The sequence below is a fragment of the Neofelis nebulosa genome, chromosome 8, assembly GCF_028018385.1.
Source record: "Neofelis nebulosa isolate mNeoNeb1 chromosome 8, mNeoNeb1.pri, whole genome shotgun sequence".
In the NCBI taxonomy this organism is placed as follows: domain Eukaryota; kingdom Metazoa; phylum Chordata; class Mammalia; order Carnivora; family Felidae; genus Neofelis; species Neofelis nebulosa.
Window position 1 is genome coordinate 87882936 of NC_080789.1, and position 21572 is coordinate 87904507.

Sequence of the window (21572 nt, forward strand, 5' to 3'; positions counted from 1 at the left end):
GAGAAAGGTCCAAGACAGACACAGAGAGACACCCAGAGGTCAGAGATAGTAGAGATAAACATGGATGCAGAGAAGTGAGTTGGAATCAGGCTCAGAGGGTTTGAAAGCCATGGATCCAGAGCCAAACAGATACATGGGCATAGGGCCAGGGCAGAGCAGATAGCCTAAAGAAGTGCACACAGAGAGGGAGGAGAGGGAGACAGAGAAGGGAAAGGAGGAGGTGGGGGCCAGAGAGGAAGGCAGTGAGAAGGGGCAGATAGAGGTTGCAGAGGTTGGGATGCAGATTCTGCTTCAAGGGTTCTACTTCTCTCTCAGGATCTGGGAGTCCAGTGTGATGAGAGCCTTGTGTGTGTGTGTGTGTGTGTGTGTGTGTGTGTGTACGCACTTGCACACACACACACACACACACACACACACACCCTCTCTCTGTCTTCACTCCTTCCCAAATCCTATGCCTCTCCCCTGTGCTCTTTGAGGCTTATTCCTGCTTCCCCCTCTCTGAGCACTGCCTCTCACCCTGGGTTCCTCTACCTGCCTCAGTCCCACATCACTTCCACATGGTCTCTCCTTCACTCAGGCTTTTCATACTTTTGCCTGGACTTTATATTTCTCCCCCATTCTGCTGCTATCACTCCCTCCCTGGCACCCTAGACTCTGTAGGCTGGTTCGTCCAAGTCACCTCTGCCTTGGTCTCCCCTGCAGGTCCTCCTTCCACCCTTCTGCACTCTGCCTGAGGCTGATGTTGCCTCCCAGTCTCAGTCCCAGTCCTAGCTGTGTTTCTGCCCTGATTCTTTATCAGATTCTCTCTTTTCTTGCTCAGTTTCAGGTGTGGTTGCTGGCCTTTGCCCCCACCCTCTTCCGTGGGGGCTCTTCTGGACCTGCCAGAGCTCCAATTCAACCTATTTCCTCCTCTCCTTCCTGTTGTGAAGCTTCAGGTGTTGCCTTCTGGCTCCCAGTCTCTGCCAGGACTTCCCTGGTTGTGAAGCAAGAGGTCTTGGGCTGAGTTGGAATACCAGCCATGTTGTTCCTCATGTAGCCTCTTCACCTGGACTTACTCACCTGTAAAATGTGGGAAATAATATAGGAGCTTCAGGATATAATGCATGGTAATGTAGTGAGAATTAGCGCTGTTGTAAGGAATACAACAGACTCAGAGACTAAAGAGATGGTGGAGTATGTCTCGTCCCTGAAACACACCTAGTTCAGCATGAAACCATTTTATTTATTTTTTATGTTTATTTATTTATTTTGAGAGAGAGAAAAAGATAGAGAGTGAGCAGGGGAGGGGTAGAGAGAAAGGGAGACAGAATCTCAAGCAGCCTCCTCCCTGTGTAGGCACAGAGGCCAATGAGGGGCTCAAACCCATGAACTGTGAGATCATGACCTGAGCCAAAATCAAGTCAGATGCTTAACTGACTGAGCCACCCAGGTGCCCCTCAAACCATTATAAACACCTAGGAAATTGACCTGAGAAATAATGCAAAATCTGCATAATTTGAGCCAGAGAACACGACAGCTTTGTGGTGTGGAGAGGTGAATTGAGGGAGAGAAAAGCTACAGAGCTGCCAAGTGTAGGAAGCCATTTTCACAGAGGACAGAGAGAGAAAGAGAAGGGGGGAAAGTGAGGCGCATTGGGATCATGCAAGCAAAGCACTATCCCTGAAAGAGGCTAGACAGAAAGAGTGAAAACACTTGCAGGGAACTGGAAGTTCCCCAAACCATTGTTCCCCAAAACCATTGTTAGGGAGAATGGAAAGGGTTTCATTACTGCCAGCATTCTATAAACAGTGGAGCACAGAGTCTGAAGTTTCAGAGCTCAGTGCCTGGCTATGCTCTGGTGAGGAAGGAAAGCGAATCCTCAGGAGCAGGCAGCTTGGTATGAGTGGTCTGTGTGCCACATGGGGAGAAGTGGTTCCCCTGCTTGGACTGCATTTGGTAGAGGCCATACAGCTTCCCTGTGGACAAAAGTCACAGAAGACCCCAGAGAGCTACCACGTTTACTGCTATAGTGAAAAGATACCAGCTGAGTGCAGCAAAGCCTGGCACCAGGTATGTGTTGTGATTTACCATAAACTCTGAGCCTTTGCCACTGCACAATTGGGTGACTGTTTTCTGGGACAAGCTGGTACCAGGACATTGCTCAGCAAGATACACAATGGAATATTACTCAGCGATCAAAAACAATGAAATCTTGCCTTTTGCAACAACGTGTATGGAAGTAGAATGTATTATGCTAAGGGAAATAAGTCAGGCAGAGAAAGACAAATAAGGGTAATGATATGGCACCTTCTTTTGGTCACCATTCAGGGTCTTGGCAGCCCTAGTTTTGATTACTTAGAGTAGGAAGCTCTCTAGACAGGGACTATATATATATATATATATATATATATATATATATATATAATCTCCAGCACAATGCTCAATGTATATTCAGTTAAAATATGCTACAAACTCTGAAAGACTATCTCAGAAAGTCCTTTATGGTGAAGCCTAAGCCATATCTCTTTTAATTTTATTCCTGGAGTGATGGGAAACATGGGTGAGAGGGCAGGATGGATGGTGATAATAGAGGAACCTAGTAGGAGATTCTGGAACAGGCAGCTTTAGAGAGTGCTTCCATCCTTTTTAAAGAGCTGCTTAGAGGACTCTTCAGCTGGATCTGGGAGTGGCCTCCAAATGACATAGACTGGACTCCACATGGCTTCCCTCACTCTCCTCCTGCCAACCAGGACCTCCTCCAAACCCAGGACCCTGGGAAGCTTGTTTCCTTTTAAATTCCATCTTGCCTCCAAAAAGTCTCCAACAAAGTCCCACTTAAGCTCTTAGTCCACCAAGTCACTCATGTAGGGTCCCACTAGTCTTCCATCGCCCTCCTCCAGCTTTCCTCTAGATTTTGCCTAATCTACTTCCTTTACTCTTTACCATTCCCTTGTGACCGCCTCCTGAGGGCCCTGCCTCCTGAGGACCCCGCCTCTGGAGGGCCCTGCCTGTCTAAGGCCCTGCCTCTCATGGGCTCCACCTCCAGAAGGCCCTGCCTTGGGATGCCCCAACTCCCTGTGGGCCCAGCTAAGCTCCACTCCTGGTCCTGACTCTGCTTGGGTAAACTTCCCTCTCCCTGGGTTTTACTTACCCTTTCTTTCAGGTCTTCCTCCTCTGGGGTAGGAAAAGCACCTGGTAAGCGATTTCTCCTATTTACAGAGTTTGGCAAGAAAATGCAGACAGAGCCAGAGAGCAAGAAGGCTGGCCTGGAGTTCCACCGACTGTGGACTAGGGCTTTAGAGCAGAGGATATTTCATAGCGCCAGAACCAGACTCTGGATGGGGGGGAGGGCCGTGCAGATCAGAGACCTTGAGAGTTTGGGAATGGCAAGTAGGTTTGCTGGGGTCAGAGTGGTTTAGAGGCCTGCACTCTCTTCTCCTCCAGACCAGAAACCTTCTCAGCTCTGCTGAGGAAAATATTAATTAGGGGAGGTTATTCCTTTGACCTTCTCTGGCATCCTTCCTACTTCTTTGCCCTGTCCTCCTCCCTTGCCTTTCCTTTCTGACCTGGTGCCAAGCTTGTTTTATCCATCTTTGTCTTTCCCACAGCGCCCAGCACATTGTATGCTTACACCTGTTCTTTGAATTAATGAATATTTTTCCACCTGGCTTTGCTGCTTCCTTCGTGTTTTGCCATGCTTTCTCACTGGAAATTTTAAGTCTCTGTATCATATCCTCTTAGGGTGGACATTGTTGGGGACTTTGCAGAGTAGTAGGTCAGCTGTATAAAGTGGTCCACCACCATGACAGAGGATTTGAGGGACTTCTTCCTCCATGCTCAAAGAGCTAGATATCTATTTTTACAACTGCTGAATGTCTCTCCCTGCCTTTCTTATCTAATTTTCAAAAGTTGTGGTGGGGATTGATTATAGGCAAGCTCAGGCTGTAGCAGGCAATTTTACCAAGTTCTCCTGGGGTTTGGCTCCCTATTGGTCTTAAAACACTGGGTCTCCTAAAGGCAGTTTGCCGTTATCCCAAAGTATATTTGCAACTGTTTAATTTTAAAAGCAATTGGAATATTAAATTGTTCTCCACCCTCCTCTTGACTTCCATGTACATGTGGACAGTGCCCAAACACCAGAAGCCTAGATAACACTTATCCAAGCACAGCACCTGTTTTATTGATTATATGTGGCAAGTGTTTATTTCTAGGTTGTCTTTCTCTTACCCTCTGGCAATTCTTGGGCAACTTCTGTCCATTATCAACTGAGACATATTATGTGCTTCCAGAAGGCAGATTCATTTTAACCTTAGTTTAGCAAAATCATGTGGAAAGTCCATTTTTCTTCAACAAGTATATTCCAAATTAATCAAAATAGTTTTTCAATTATATTCTTTTGGTTTATTCTCATCCCTTTTTTATTTTATTACTGCAGAAATCACAAAGCAGAGTGGGGATTAGAAAGAATAAGGAAAAATAGATAGAGTGTCCCTTGAAAAGTGGTGGCAGAAGTTATTTGTTGTAGATTATAATGCCTGAGCTGGGGTGAGACAGATGGGTCTTGATGGAGAAATCATATTGACCATTATTTGGATAAGAACACAGCACTTTGAGTCATGATACAACTTTCACATGACTCAGATAATCTGGTGACATTCCTAAAACAAAACAAAGCCAAACAAATTAATATTACAAGGGAGATATTGAAGATGTACAGCAGGGCTATGAGAGGAAACAAGCACAGTCTTGTGAGAGAGGATAGAGAGAAAGAGACAGTTGAGTCCTTACATGGGAGGACAGAAGGACACATTTAAAGATATGAAAGAAGATAACCAGAGAGATAGTTGGCTTTCCAAAACCACCTTGTGTGCAGTATATTATTGAGAGTGTATATTGTGAAGAGGGACACAGAAGAAAGAACCAGTGGTTCTGACCACTCAAAATGACTAGTCTAAAAGTGGAGACAAGAGTATAGTGATAGATGGGATTATTAGATGGATTTCTAGAATCTGTGCCTTCAAGGAAAGGAAGGGCTTGGGGGAAAAAACAAAGTATTAAACAAAGCTTCTTGGAAAAAGTGGTTTTTGATCAGTGCTCACTGTAGATAAAGGCCATCCTACATTAAGTTGTTTGGAAAATAAGGTAGACAGCCAGATGGATTTCCTTCTACTGGTTTCTCCTGAGAACTTTTATTAGGTGTTCTGTGTTGACAGGATTTGGGGCTGAGAAAAGGGCATGGAGAAGCATAGGGGGAAGAAGAGAAGAAGTTGATTTTCACTGCTGACATCAATGTATCACATCCCTTTCTAATCCCTTAACTGCATGTGCAGACTGGCATTCCCCAGATCTCTTTCTTATTCTTTTATGGAAATTCTAATTCTGATTCTTCCTGGTAGTGCATCTAATTTCTGAAGACCTTTAGAAGCAGAAGCTCAAGCTTTCTGATTTGTCAAGTTGATTATCTTGTTTTGGTGTTTTTGAAATATTAAGAATTTCAAAAATGGATTATGATTGAAATTAAACCTGTAAATGTGTCAAATCATGAATGCGGAATGTTGCTTTTAACTTTGTCTTCTCTGCAGTTATCCCAAAATTACTATGAAAAGATGCCTTTTCACAACCATCCTAGAATGATACTAGAAAATATGGAGTCTACACAACCTCTACAAAAGTTATGGCTCTCTGATTGTATACCCAAATAATGGTTAAATGATGCTAATGTAGTGTGTGCATGTACCAGGGACTCCATTGTCATTGTGGGAAGGAAGCAGACATGTTTTGTTCTACATCTACATAGATTTGGGTCTATATTTGGCTGGATGTGTTTGATCTACATAGAGTTTGTTTGGATCATGTTAGTTTGCATCAGGATGGGTTTTCACTGACTCAGAATTCAGCTTTTGCCAGACTGGAATGGTATTTGAGAGGTGTAGGCCTGGAGGTGCTAGGGTAGGTAGGTGAGTAGGTGGAGGTGGATGTGTTTCCTCCTGGTCTAATGAGTTTGGGGGTTGCCATGCCTTCAAGCTGAAGTCTTGGTTGCACCTGGTAATATTTACTTGCATAATAAGGGTTTCAAGCCTTATGAGAAAAAATGAAGCAGATTCTACCCTAAGGAATTTTTATTTTAGAAAGGGAGACAAAGGCTGCTTTCAAGTAACATGCAAAGTATACCACAAAGTGAGATTCCAGTTGGGAGGATGTCTGGTAAGTGATCCATTTGGTGAGGTTGTTCTCAGAAGACTCCTGGGAGATTAGTTTGGATATTTATTTTCCTTAGTAAGAGCTGAATTTGGTTACTTCAGCTTTCTTTCCAACTTTTCAGGGAAGCTACCTGACCTTTACTTCTCTATCCCCAGAGGAGAAGAAACACATTTATTACTATTGCAATGGGTTCTCCTTTCCTTTTCTGCACAGACCAAGAATGAGAATAATTATTTTTATATTATTCTTATATTTTAGTATCTAGATCTTTACTAATATCTGTAGCAAATATTTATCTGGATCTGTTTAGTTAGGCAAAATGGATTTACTATTTCAAGATGTGATGAAGTTTGTTTTGTGTTTTTGGTGGGGGGGCATGGAAGGAAGGCCTAAAAGAGGGTCTATTTATTAGAGTAAGTCCAAGGCTGACAATGTAGCTTGAACTGATGTTTTCCTGGGAAACAGATATACACAAGGCCAAGATGGGGGTAATTCCCCTCTCTTCCTTGCAGCATTCTCAGGTTGATTCATGGTGCACAGAACATACTCAGTAGTCTTGCCAACACTGGAAAATGAGGTCCTTACTACTCTTACCTTCCATCAACTAGGAAGCCATCTGGTATCTTGACATACTCTTGCTGTGACTGAGGAATACCCTTCCTGGTTCACAGTTTATGTATCTTTCACTTATTTTGGCAGGGTGTAGGTCTTCACGAAATGCCCTTGGTTGTAAGTTCCCAGACAGGGGGATTCTGTATTTGCCACCATTGTTCTTGCACTGTGTGTAACTGAATGCATTATGATTTTGGCATAATAGTGGTGGTGTTGATAATTTATGGGGAAGAAAAATGTTGATTTTGCTACAGTTCTTTTGCACAAAGAATCAGTGTGGTGCCTAAATTTTCTAACTTGGAATTTTCCCTTGTATTCATTTATGCTTAGTTGAAATCTTATCTTTAAAAGATTGAATCCAGTCCTTCTCACTTAGAAATTTTATGTGGCTTCTACTTGAGGAACGATCAAATTTCTCACTCAGACCCAGCTCAAAGTACATTGAATCCATTTGTGTAGTTATTTATAGACAGTACAGGAAAAATGGTAGCAAATAGAGAAAATTCTTTTCTCCAGGAACTTAGAATCTAAAGGAATTTCAGAGATACATTCCTAAAATCCTGAAACAGGTGAAATCATGTTCTACACACCATTCAATCATTTGAGCATTGTACATTCCTCCTTTCTTCAGGCTAGCCTTAAATGCAATTATGCAGCTTCAGTCTTATGTCATGTAGCCTAAGGCGAAAGCATTAGTTGGCTTATTTTCCAAATAAAGTAAAGCAGTGGAAGTAATAAAACTCTGTGTTGTCTATCTGTTCAATTGTCAAACATCAAAGAGATGACACTGGAGAAAATCATAAAGGTCACAGATAATGCACTTTGTTTCAACTGACTTGGGTTACTTCCTTTGTACTTTCACTTTGTTGTGGTGAAAGCGACTTGGGCCTCAGTTGTTGTGTTGGATCTCTGACATAACCAAACTGGGATGTAAATCTTCGGACTTCCTTGGACGTGACTGTTTAATTCTCTGTACCTTAGGCTTCAGCTGGGGAAGGAAAGGCAAGCAGAAGCAACATCAGGCAGAAGCTCTGCTCCCAGTACCACCTCACCACCCACTGATTCCTACCCTCTTCCTTAACTGGGTGTCTACTTAGGGCAAAGTTCTTGGCTAGTGGACATTAATGAGGGGAGATCAGGGGGCAAGGAGAGCATACTGGAGAATACTGGAGAGATCAGGTATTTCTGTGTAGGTGTGCCTAGAGAAGCTTGGGGAAGGAGGGTCATGTTGAGTAAATTTGGAAAAAGCTTGTTCTAGGCAGAGAAAGGCAGTCTCTGTGATGGCTGATGTTAATGCTAGCAAGATGTGCATGTGTGGGAAAAGATTTGTTCTGTCCAAGCAGGAGCCACAAAAGTTAGCAGTAGGAGTAAGTAGTAGAATAACAGTGAAAAAAGAACCTTGGCAATACAATCTTAGAAGTTTGGACTTAACAGAGAAGAGGAAACTGCAGGTTGGTTGGGAGTGTGTGTGTGTGTGTGTGTGTGTGTGTGTGTGTGTGTGTGTGTGTGTGTGTATCTTTTTAAGACTTGAGGAAAGTGTCATTTTCCGGAAGGAAGGGTAGAGAGAACTTACACTTCATTTATCGGCTGCATGTAGTGATCAGGAAGAATGTATTTCAGGGCTTTATCCTGCTTCAAGGGCAGCAGGGTGAATCTTAGTGAGAGCTGAGGGCATCTCATTGTTCAGAGTTACCAATCTTATGGAGCAGGAGGGTGAACCAGAGAGTATGGCAGGAAGCTGGCCTTAGACATGCAATATTTGCAAACCATAGGAAGTTACTAGATACAGGTCTACTGTGGACAAGATTCTAAATGTCTAAGTGATTTCATGTCATCTGAATTGAACTGAGGTCTAGGTTGGTGATCCCCAAATATCTGAAACCAATGAGTTCAGATGGAATTCTTTAGATTTGTTCCAAATTTTTATGCACTTTCCCCGAATAAGGTCAGGATCCTTAGAGGCTGCTTTGTCAATCCCCTTGTTTCTGGATATATTTGAGGTTTTCTTCCTTTTGAAACTAAAATAGAAAGGAAACCCTTTATCTTTTCTGTTGATCTTCCTGTACCAATATCATGTTCATAATGCCCATTATTCCTTATCTCAAGTTCATATCCCTTAATAACTTAAAAAAAATAATGAAGAGATCCAAAAACAGACAAAGAGGTCTTACTGATGCCTGATGTCCATGGATGATTAATAAATACTAACTTTGTTTTAGGTGCTGTGAGCTCAGAGCTGGTCACAGACATGGGTCACAATGGGGAATCCTAATGCCCATTTTATATTTTCTACAAGATCAGGTCTCCTGTTTTCAACAACAACCAAGTCAGAATGATCACTCTGAAATAGCTGAAGTCCTATTGCAGCAACACTCTGCCATTTTAGCTCTGAAAGTAGTTAATCAAATTTTGGAATGATCAGCGAGCTGACGTTTTTCTGGTACTGGTTCTTCTGGGTTAAGGAGAAGAGGACATTTCAGTTTCTGGCACACATTCCTAGTCTGCCTGATTGGCAGCCACATCTGGGGAGCAAGTAGCCAGGTGAATTAGGAAGCTTAAAAAATGTTTTGTTAAACTATAGTCATTAAACTGTCACCATCTGCATTCTAACCTCCTATGTTCCAGTTGGGGCTGTCCTTTGTAACAGATTGTTCCTAACACTATGTGCCAACAGACTGTTGTCTGGAAGACTTGGGTGATGGCTGAGGTTTGGGATCCCAAACTAGAGATATTTAGGTTGTCCAAGAAATTGTAACCATCTTCCTGCCATTGGGCTCTCATTTTAGAAAATGTCTGTTCTCCATCTTCCTTTACACAATGAGAGTCAAGGTTTCATTTTCTTCTCCAGCGCTCCCTAACTGCATGAATGTGGGTTTATTTCATTTTAATAATGAGGTAATAACTAGAAAAAATTGGATAAAAGAATAGGATGATGAAAGAAGTCGTGGGAGGACAATTTATACTTGGCATCTAAAGATCTATTACCCTGTATTTCCACAAAAAGCCAAGTGAAAGGAGATGGGCTGAAGTTGTGGGTAGGAATTACAATTATCTGTAACATCATATCCCAGAACTATTGGAATAGCTACATGGATGCTTTGGAATCTTACTTGGTGTCTAAAAGCATAGTCTGGAGACCATTTGACCCTAGGTTAGGTTTGGAGTTTAGCAAGATAAGATTTAATTGTAGTTCTCATATTTGATGGTCCCAGTACTTGCAGCTCTGGCTGATCAGTATCTATTTGTGAGGAAAGGGAAGAGATTAGCAGAAGGTAACCCTGGCACAGATAAAATAACTGGCTCAAATACTCCTTTAATAGTTATTGCCTGAAGTCTTGACTTTTTGTGGAGGTAGCATGCTGCATGCAGTAGAAAGATTATCATCTTTGAAATAATAAAGAACAAAATTCAAATTCTAGCTCTTCTTTGTACTGGCTATATGAGCCTGGGACTGTTGTCTAAACTCTCAGTCTGTAAAATGAAATAATAATACTTATTTAATTGGGATGTTATGGGGGTTAAATGAAATAGCATGTGTACATTACTTGCAGCTCAACAAATGTTCGTTCTCTTTGTCCCCCCTCAATGTATCCCCAAATTTTGCACATATACCTGGTACCCCTATTTGCCAGATCCCATTTTTCTCTGCCTCATGCCCATTCACGTGTTTCCCAATGCCTCTAGAGTTGAAGTCTAGGGCCCTGATTTATTAGTCTGTGTTCATCCTACAAAATGACAGTAAGGATATGGAATTTTAAAAACCGTGCTAACATGAGTCATGGTTGTGGTTTTGTTCCAGTAATTTTTGCTGTTGAGTTTTGGTTGTAAATCAAAGCCAAGAGAGCTCTATCTTCTCACCCACTCCTCTCATCTAAAGTTCCTGATTTGGGGCTAGATCATTCAGGGTGGGATTCGATTCCAAACAAGTATAATGACAAGGTTGTTTATAAAGGGCATTCAGGGAAAAAGAATCCATAACGTTTACTATGGGGACATTCTTGTTTTTCTTCTACCCTTTTAGTTTGAAAAATATCCAACTTACAGAATGTTGCAGGAATAGTATAATTAACACCCATTTATATTTTACCATGGTTGAGCAATTATTAATATTTTGCCACATTTGTTTGCTATCTCCAGTGTGTGTGTGTGTGTGTGTGTGTGTGTGTGTGTGTGTGAATAAAATATGACCCATATTCAAAGTTTACTAAATGTCCAGTTTTTCTTTTTAAAAAAATTTTTTTAACGTTTATTTATTTTTAAGACAGAGAGAGACAGAACATGAACAGGGGAGGGGCGGAGAGAGAGGGAGACACAGAATCTGAAACAGGCTCCAGGCTCTGAGCTGTCAGCACAGAGCCCGACGCGGGGCTCGAACTCACGGACCATGAGATCATGACCTGAGCCGAAGTCAGACGCTTAACTGACTGAGCCACCCAGGCGCCCCAAATGTCCAGTTTTTCTATAGCAGAATGTTTCTGCCTAATCCCTGTGCAGTCCAGCGTTCTGCATTGCATTTGATTGTCATGTCTTTTTATTCTCCTTTAATCTGCAACAGTTCCTCAGCCTGTCATTCCTGACATGGACAGTTTTGAACAGTACAGGTCAGTTTTATAACAAATCAATATTCTTTGGAAGGTTGCTTTGTACACTGATCATTTTTTATCATTAGATTCAGGTTACACAATTTATATAAGAACATTGTTGACAGCAATGAGTGCCATGTCGGCAGGGGGCACATCTTTTTCTTCCCCATTGTGTTTGTAGCATCATGCACTAGGACTGGCTTTTATAAGGTGCTTAATGTTTATTAAATGAATGAATGACCTAAGATGTTCACTGCCACTTAGGTCTATTATTTTGCTACTTGAGGGCTACTCCCGTTTTTATTATACATGTTTGAAGTCTTAAAGATAACACAGGACCTCTGTAATGATCCCAGAGAGAAGGGAAATGAGATTGGGACTATGATGTGAGGCAATCTGTGGAGTCTCTTTACCCTAGAACTGGGTGGTGATCATAGTGTGCTGAGAGTGGAGGATGAGTAGATGGTCCTTAGCTGGGAAAACACAGCACACAGAAACTAGGAGTACATGGCTTGTTTCCTTGCCAAGAGAAATTAGGTTATTTACATTTCCAGATTTTACTATATTTCCCTCCCCTCACCCCCATTAGAATCCTAAGAATGCCATAGTGAAAACTGACTTCTGTCTCTCCTACTTTCCCAGCTGAGACAACCCCATAATTCTCTCCTTCTCTACACTTCATCTCTCCACACACACAAGTGTGTATTTTTTTAACATTTATAAATGGTGGTTGGGTGGCCATTCTTTCTTGATTTGTGTTAAGAAAATATATAACTTTTTGGATTTGCCATGTGGATATAGAAGCTTTCATCCCTGTTTCCTGGGGGGAAATGAGGTTATGACAGTTACTCTTTACTTTTCAGAAATGTGTATTCAGGCTTCCATTTGGGGCCCTTTCTCTCTCCAGCTCTGAGCATCTCAGACATTTCTGACAGTTCTTCCTGGGGCATCTGGGGCTTGGGACTGGATTCATAGATGTAATTCTTCAAGGCTTGCAGTGCCTGATTCACATGATTCCTACCCTCTTTCTGAGAGTCTACCTACCCTTATCTTTGCAGTCCTTATTTTCACCAGGTTACAGAAAGACATCTTTTTATCTTCATGTCAGCTCCTGATTATCCACAATAATGCTAGAGAATAACATTAAATAGTGAGTGATGCTAGAATGACTTTTGTTTGATTTATAAGTGATGGAGTCCTGTCTAGAGATAATCCAGAAAGTGAACAGCTTCAGTCAAGTCAATTCATCATGTTATTCTCCCATGCTGGTGAATGGAATTTCTTCTTTGGCATCTAGTCAGGGAGGCGGATGCAAGAACACAGCATGTTCAACCCTCATTTTGTTTCATACCCACAAGTTATCTATTGAGAGCTCTGCAAAACTTATTTTCATGCCTTGTTTAAAACTGAGAACCCAATATTTAGCTCACAAAACCTTTTTTTTCCCCAACGTTTTTTATTTATTTTTGGGACAGAGACAGAGCATGAACGGGGGAGGGGCAGAGAGAGAGGGAGACACAGAATCGGAAACAGGCTCCAGGCTCCGAGCCATCAGCCCAGAGCCTGACGCGGGGCTCGAACTCACGGACCGCGAGATCGTGACCTGGCTGAAGTCGGACGCTTAACCGACTGCGCCACCCAGGCGCCCCACAAAACCTTTTTAAAACTGAGAACCCAATACTTAGCTCACCAAACATTAAAATCAGTAGGCAACATGTAAAACTATCAACTTTTGTAGGGTTTCCATCACACCCAAAGTAACAGCCAAAGTCTTCACGGTGACTCTCAGACCCTATGTGAAGGATCAGGCTTCCTGCTTCTCTCTTTGATCATCCTCTCCTGCTTCCCCCTTACTTATTCTGTCCTGGCCCCACATGCCTCTTTGTTATTTCTCAAAAATAGGTGGTTTTCATGACTGAGATGTTGATATGACAGAGTAGTATAGGGACCCTGAGATTGTCTCATCCCTGAAACACTGCTATATCAGCATTAAACCATTTTGAACACCTAAGAAATTGATCTGAGGATTCACAGAACAATATAATTTTGCATAATTGGAGCCAGAGAACTTGCCAGGTATGTGGTATGGAGAAGTGATTTGGTAGAGAGAAAAGCTGCAGAGCCTTGGAGTGTAGGGAGCCATTTTCATGGAGAGAAGACAGAGAGAAAGGGGGAGAGTGAAGCACATCGGGATTGCACAAGTAAAGCACTCTCCCTGGAAGTAGCTGGAGAGAAAAAGTGAAAACACTCGCAAGGGACTGGACAAAAAATCTGTTCCCAGAAACCATTGACAGGGAAAAAGGAGAGGATTTCATTGCTGCCAGGATTCTATAAACAGTGGAGTGCAGAGTGTGAAGTTTCAGAGCTCAGTGCCTGGCGGTGCTGTGGTGAGGAAGTAGGATGAATTCCTTGGAGCAGGCAATGTGTTTTGAGGGGTGCCACATGAGAAGAAGTACTTCCCCTGATTACAGTGCATTTGATAGAGGTTATATGGCCTCCCCACTAGCAAAACTCCAGGCTGACCCCAGAGAGCAGCCATGTTTGCTGTGGTATTGGAACAAAGATGCCAAAGGACAGCAAAACTGCCCTCTGTGTGTTGCACAGGCTGTGTGTTGTGATTTGTCATAATCTCTGAACCTCTGCCACAGTGTAATTGCATTAATATTTTCTGAGACAAGCTGGCACCTGGACATTGCTGGGGAAGACCAATCTCCCAGAGAGTTGGCATGGGTCCAAGTGGAGTGGTCTCTGAAGTGTGGGGTTTTTGAAACACAGTTCCATCTCAGATAAAACTTTGGAGGAAGGTGCCACCTGGAAGACAGACAGTTTGGATACTGACAGGGAAGAGGTGGGGAGCAGATGAAAACCTGAGACAAAGGAGGGAGTTTACAGGTCGGTGAGGGCAAGGGGTTCCTGTGCCAGAGACTAGGGAGCTGGGTGAAGCCATTTTCACATCTAGCATGTGCATGTGTGCACACACACAGATGACCCTAGTAAGCTAAGTAGTGCCACCAAGTGAAGAAGGAGCCCTCACACAAAGCCCCATCCACCTGTGCCCTCCAGGCACAGCCCCAGAAGACCAGCACAAACCCCTTCCATAGGCTTATTAGTCTGCAGACTATAGTGTGCTGCAAAGTTTCAGTTATAGAAGAAACTGGATGTAACTTCATTTAGGTTTCATTCTGTGTGCTGGATCCTTTGTTTATTTGTTCATTTTCTTCCATTTTTGGTTAGGTTGTTCTCCTTTTTCTTTCTTTATTTTCTCTTTCTTTCTTGTATAAAGAAAGAGAAAATTCTTTTTATTGTTTTGTTGTTTTAACTTTTTAATTTTTATTCTATTTCATTTTCTTTATTTTATTCTACTTTATGGTTGAAAACTTTATTTTTTTTAACATTTTCCCTTTCTCTTTTTTTCTCTATTCTATCCAGCTTTTCTCAATAAGCATACCAAAACACACCTAATATCTAGCTTCCTTTATTTGATTTTTTTTGTTTTCATTTTTTAATTTTTATTAATCTTTTTCTTCCTTCACAATGAGAAGATGGAGGAATTCATGCCAAAACAAAGAATAGGAAGAAATGATGGCCAGGATTTTTTTTTTAATTTTTTAATATATGAAATTTACTGCCAAATTGGTTTCCATACAACACCCAGTGCTCATCCCAAAAGGTGCCCTCCTCAATACCCATCACCCACCCTGCCCTCCCTCCCACCCCCCATCAACCCTCAGTTTGTTCTCAGTTTTTAACAGTCTCTTATGCTTTGGCTCTCTCCCACTCTAACCTCTTTTTTTTTTTTTTTCCTTCCCCTCCCCCATGGGTTTCTGTTACGTTTCTCAGGATCCACATAAGAGTGAAACCATATGGTATCTGTCTTTCTCTGTATTGATGGCCAGGATTTAATCAACAGATATAAGTAAGATGTCTGAACTAGAATTTAAAACCACACTTACTGGAGAGAGTTAGACCTTCGGCTTGTGAGCAGGCACCTTCGCTTTGCGCACAAAGAGCAGTGAGCGCAAAGCCGGGAAGGGAGGCTGAAGCAGTGGCAGGGGAACCTCAGCCATAGGGGCACACAATTGCCTTGGTGGGTATATGGGTGGGGCCGAGGTTAGTGCCCAGGTGCTGCAAGTGGGGCCCACGCGGGTACAGCAGGCCTGGAAGTGAAGACCCCGGACTTCGGCCAGCCAGAACCCGATTTAAAAATGGGTGATGTTGAGAAAGGCAAGAAGATTTTTGTTCAGAAGTGTGCCCAGTGCCAAACTGTGGAAACGGGAGTGAAGCACAACACTGGGCCAAATCTCCATGGTTTATTTGGGCGAAAGACAGGTCAAGCCCCTGGATTTTCTTACATGGATGCCAACAAGAACAAAGGCATCACCTGGGGAGAGGAGACACTGATGGAGTATTTGGAAAATCCCAAGAAGTACATCCCTGGAACAAAAATGATCTTAACTGGCATTAAGAAGGCAGGGGAAAGAGCAGACTTGATAGCTTATCTCAAAAAAGCTACTAAGGAGTAATAGTTGTCCACTGCCTTATTTATTACAAAACAAAAAATGTCTCAGGACTTTTTTTTGTCTTTATCAAACTTCTAGTGAAGCAGCTGGTATCCAAATCTCTTTGAAGCTATTCAGAAGCCACAAGGCCAACTCCCTGATTGGCAGGAGTGTTAACATCCAACCACGGGAACCAGTGGAACTTACTGTTTTGGAAAAATGTTTTGAAAGGGAAAGGTGCAGAGTGAGGGCAGTGCCCTTCTTAGAGGAGTGTACACAATGACCTCCAGGACAAAGAAGGGTGGATAGGGTTGGCTGGGAAAGCAAGAAGGCCTTAATTTAGTGGGTGGATATTGGATTTGACAGTGGTTTTTCTTGGGGACATGGGATTGAACTTTTGTTTTGGTGTTTGGAAGTTGCTTAGATACTGAGAGAAACCCAGGGAGGAGAGGGAGGAAAGGGGAAGCCTGGGGTATTATTTCATACAACCTGGCTTCATGTCCTCTGGTCCCTCTCTGCAATTCTTTAAGCACCTCCCCTAAGGAAGCACCACCTTTGGGAGAGACAGTTTCCTAATTAAATGGAGATTCACAGACCCAGGGCCCTCATTAGGAATTGTTCTTGAAATAAATGATGGTGCATATTCTTTTTAAATTTTTTAATGTTTATTTATTTTTGAGAGAGAGAGAGAGAAAGAGAGAGACAGAGACAGAGAGAGAGAGAATGCAAGCAGAGGAGGGGCAGAGAGAGGAGACACAGATTCTGAAGCAGGCTTCAGGCTCTGAGCTGTGAGCACAGAGCCCAATGTGAGACTCAAAACGAACAAACTGTGAGACCATGACCTGAGTTGAAGTCAGACGTTTAACGGACTGAGGCATCCAGGTGCCCCTTTTTAAAATTTTTTAATGTTTATGATAGTGTATATTATAATCTCCTGTTTCCACCTGGGTTTGCCCTTTTCAATCTCTCTTTCTCTCTCTCTCTCTCAAAAAAAATCCTACTTATAGGAATCTCAAGATATGCTAGTCAATGAATACATCTATATACTCATTTTTTTTCTGTCCTAAGTGCCTTGTATGGTTGTTTCCTAAAATTATGAGCAAATCCTAGTCCTGTGTAGTGAATATTGGGGCTGGAAGTGTGGAATTCAGAAGAGGAGGTATATGGATCCTGGTCCTGCCCTCTGAAAACTTTTAGGCAATAAAGGAATTTAAAAAACACACCCAGGACACTAACATGCAGAAAAGGAAAGTTAGTTTCAACTGAGCATCAGGTTGGGCTGTAAGTGCTGGCAGGAAGGGGAGGATAGTTGGAGACGGGAATCAGTTTAGGAAAGTCTTTTTAGACATGGAATGGGGGAAATGTAAGATGAGGTTGAGAAGGGATAGTCCTGTCATAACTAGACAGGACTGAGGAGGGCATTCCTGGCAAGGCAGGTAACTTACCTAGGCCAAAGACTCATTCCAGGAACAGTAAACAAGGATGTGAGGAGCTGAGTTAGGAAGGAGGTGATGGACCTGAGGGTAGGGGGAGAATTAATGTGGGGCTCTGACAGCTGGGTCAGAGAGTCTGGACTGAATATAAGCTAATTGGAATAATTACAGGTTATTGCACGGAGAAAGAGCATTTCTGATCATGGTATTTGAGGCTGATGTTTCTCTGTTGTTATAAACTGAATTTGTGGTAGGCTTTCTCAGGATTCCCAGTCATGGATTTGCTTTCCCGTCTATAAGTTTGCTTGTTCATCTCTTGTTCTGTCTGCTTCTGTTGGAATCATAAAATATTATTATTTAGTTCCCAGATGTTTTGTTCTTTGGGATGCTTCTCTGGTATTTACATACTTTATTGTAACCCTCTTTCCCTCATCTTCAGTAAAAGTGGGAAGAGCACAAAGACCACCCTGCACAACACAGTTGAGGGAAACAAATGATCAAAAGCCTTACCCCTCTCTCACCCTGCCGTTCAGATGGTCCTCCTCTGGGATTCTGGCTCATGGTCCATGGATAGACTTCAGGAGAGTGCAGAACCTTTTTTTGAGGTGGTCAACCTCAGAAAGGTGTGAGATTCAACAAATGTTAAGAATCACTGTTGTGTCTTTGTTGGGAGGTAGGTGGCTGGAGACAGCTCCCCAGATGGAGAAATGTGGTACAAGCATCCAGAAACAGTTAAAGGAGCTGGAGGAGAAAGAGGAATTGGGGAAAAGGAAATGGGTTCAGAGGTAACTGGTAGGAAGGGTGTCCCATCGTTCCTTGTTCTCCACCCTCTTTCTAGCAGGTATTTCTTCTCTGTGTTCTCCAAGTCCTGGCAATTACATGATTCCAGTTCCTTCAATTTAAATCTACTGAGTTCCTGCCATTTATTAGGCAATGAACTAGGTCCTCTCACAACATCACCTCATGCAATTCCTTTGTTGAACCTGAAGTACAGAGTGGAGTCCACCCTCCCTCAGTCGTGGACTGTTAGCACCATCACTTCCTGTTAGGTCCTATATAAATGCATTTTTTTCCCCTTTCATTCTTATCTCTATTCTTATTTCTCCTCCTCACTGGAGGCACTTGCTTTAGTGTATTTAGCAAATACTCTTTCAATCCATGGTCTATATGTGTATTTAGAAGCATTCATCCACTCAACAACTACACAGTGCCAACTATATGTCAGACACAGCTGTAGGTACAGGGAATACAGCCAGGAGAAAAGAAAAAGTCCTGCTTTAATAGAACTTACTTTCTTTTGGAGTGAAACAAATCATGAACAAATGAATAAGTAAAACATATAGTACCTTAAATATTAAGTGCTATGGGAAAAAAGCGTGGTGAATAAGGTATGTTGTGGGTGGCTAGGAGTGGAGTGACTAATGAAGGCTGTGCTACAAATGTACTTTTTCACAAAATGCAGTTAAGGGAGCAACTATCCAAATATCTAGGTTAGAAGTGGTACAGTTATAGGGGACATCAAGTACCAAGGGTCTGAGTTAGGGCCTGCCTGGTATATTAGGAGGCTAGTGGCTAGAGAAAAAATGAGTGGGAGAAGAGAGAAACAGAATACTGAGAGGTAGCTGGGTCAGTGACAAATACTGGAGGATTTTGTAGGCCATTATAAATGCAGATATTGGCTTCTACTCTGAATAAAAAGGGAAACAGTGGAAAGTTTTGAGCACAAGAATTATGTGACATTTTTAACAGATATATGTGTATCCTTGATCAACATACAATATTTTTTGGGCTGTTTTTGTTTGTTTGTTTTGTTTCATTTTAAAGTTTATTTATTTTTGACATAGATACAGAGCAAGTGCAAGAGGGGCAGAGAGAGAGAGGGAAATAGAGAATCCCAAGCAGGCTCCACGTTGTCAGTGCGGAGCCTGACTTGGGGTTCAAACCCAAGAATTGTGAGATCATGACCGGAACCAAAATCAGGAGTCATATACTTAACCTACTGAGACACCCAGGAAACCCATGGCTGTTTTTTTTAATGTACATAAATGGCATTGTGCCTTACACCTCATCCCCCTTTTACTTTTCCTACCTAACATTGTTTCTGAGATCTACCCAAGTTGTTGTCTGTAAATTTACTTATTTCTCTGACCTGCTGTATAATATTTTATTATGCATATAGGACACATTTTACTTATATATTCCTCTAGTAACAGACTCTTGCATAGCTTCCAACTTCTAGCTACCACAAATAGTCCTGTGATGAATGTGCTCATATGGGTCTCCTTATGAACTTGGGAGTTTCCTTTAAGTGACTACCTCAGAGAGGGATTGTGGGGTGGGAGGATGTGTGCATTCTTAATTCCAAGGTTGTACTTCAGGTTGTACTTCAGGATGGTGGGCCCAGTTACACTCCCACCAACAGTGAATGATAGTTTGTATTTTCTCATCAGATTCCCATGTTGATCCAGTAAGGGAGGTCAAGTAAAGTTCCTGGAACTGAAGCTTAAAGAGATTAGACAAATCACCCTGGTTTATATAGACAAGCAGAAGAGCCAGGGCTGAAATCCAAAATTTCTGACATAATGTTCCTTGTTCTTGCCACTATAGCACCCAGCACTGCCTCTTCCAGAAATAATATGAAGCATCTGTAGACAAAGATATTGTTATAATATTAATTATAATAATTATATTATATAAATATATTATAATTATCATAATATATGTTATAATATTCTATATCACAATTATTCTAATTATGTAATAATACTTATTATTATCATTGTATTTGAACTTTGCATCTTTTGATGCCTGGTCTAATTCAGTAAGCCTAGGACCCCCATGTGCTTAGCACTAACATCTATGCCGGTGTCTAATTAAGTTTCAAGGCAAAGTATATGGAATAAAACTGTTTTCATTGTCTCAGGAGGACCAGCTAACAGACTTGAGTTTTAGTGGATGATTTCAAGGTTAGACATTTATAAAGACTAATTGATTTTAAAGTTTGGGCACTTGGGTCAGATTTTAATATTAAACAGGTAGAGTATATTAAGTATATATTGTTTGTTAGAAACTGAGCTAAGTACTACTTTACAGGTATTGTTTCACTTACTCCACACAACAACCCTATGAATTATTACTTTTGTTCCCTTTTGACTTGTGGAAACTAAAGTTCTGAGGGCTGAACAAATTTGTCCAGTCACCCAGTATGTGGTAGAGTTGTGATTTGAACTTGAACCATCTACCTGCAGAGCCTTTACTCCTAACTACCAAACTGTGCTTGCTTATTGTGAAAAGAAAGCTCTTAGAATCTCTTCCCTTTGAAATTGAGGACAATTTCTTATCAGTTGGGTAGTTTAGAGCAGTCATGGGAAGTATGGGGCTAGTTGGACAAGAATCTCCAGAGGGAGAGGATGTTTGAAAATGTGCGCAAGTATCTTCATTATGCCTCCCTCTGTTCCCTGAAGTGAGAACGTCTGCCTTAGGATATCCCACCTAGATTATAGGGCCTGGGTGTGATGCCTTCCAAAAAGTAAGAATTCTCTAATTGAGTGTTGGTGGTTGGCTGTGTAGAACTCAAGGCAACCTGATCTTTTTTAAACAACTGTCCTCAAAGGCAAACAATTCTTTATCATCGCATGTGCCTTATACCTGCCATGAATGATGTACAGTCAAGGTTTTATCACAGTTGGTTTTCCTCTCATACTTTTCATTTTGCTTGCATTCTACAAGGAAAGTAATACCATTTATATTTTTACCTGAACCAGGTTTATAAAGGTTGCTTGGCTACAAAGTATGTATCTCAAAGTCAAGTAGATAGGAATTCTGGATTATGTGCTCTTTCAGGTTTCTTTTCTCAGTTTGTGTATTTGTTCAACAAATATTTATTGAGCACCCAACTCACAGTCTAATTGAGGAGACAGGAAGCTGACCTGGAATTTTGATTCATTAGGATCAATGGCACATGGGGGAAGCCCGGGTGCTATGAGAGCACATATGGAGGGTAGCATAAGAGTTAGGGGAGGCTTCCTGGGGAAATAACTTCTGAGCTGGGAGCTGAAAAAGAAGTGGAGGTTAGTATGTGAAGGGGCCAAGAGGGCATTAGAGACAAAGGAACATGGTGAGTGCAGAAATCACCACTAGAGCAGGAACTGGGCATGGGATGAAGTTGAAGGAATAATCACAGGTCAGATGATGAAGGAAGGAAGGACTAGGAAGGAAGATCAGTGGGAATCACCGAAGGGTTTCAAGCCTGGGGGTGGGTGGGG

General features: G+C 42.0%; 3 protein-coding genes across 4 annotated transcripts in view; all 3 read left to right on the forward strand.

The window, feature by feature from the left end:
• LOC131519895 (cationic amino acid transporter 3-like) overlaps positions 1-21572 on the forward strand; it is a 236902-nt gene that overhangs the window by 149368 nt on the left and 65962 nt on the right. The gene's annotated exons all lie outside the window — the stretch shown is intronic.
• LOC131519890 (cationic amino acid transporter 3-like) overlaps positions 1-21572 on the forward strand; it is a 63901-nt gene that overhangs the window by 37224 nt on the left and 5105 nt on the right. The window contains exon 1 of one of the 2 annotated variants that reach the window (XM_058743447.1): positions 2637-3174. The exons of the other annotated variant lie outside the window; for it this stretch is intronic. The gene's annotated coding sequence lies outside the window, so the exon portion shown is untranslated. Of the gene's footprint in view, positions 1-2636; positions 3175-21572 lie in introns of those variants that run through there. 2 annotated transcript variants of the gene reach the window in all.
• LOC131519905 (cytochrome c-like) lies at positions 15316-15928 on the forward strand. The gene has a single exon (XM_058743477.1). The coding sequence runs from the start codon at positions 15581-15583 to the stop codon at positions 15896-15898; it is 318 nt and encodes a 105-aa protein (XP_058599460.1). The 5' UTR covers positions 15316-15580; the 3' UTR covers positions 15899-15928.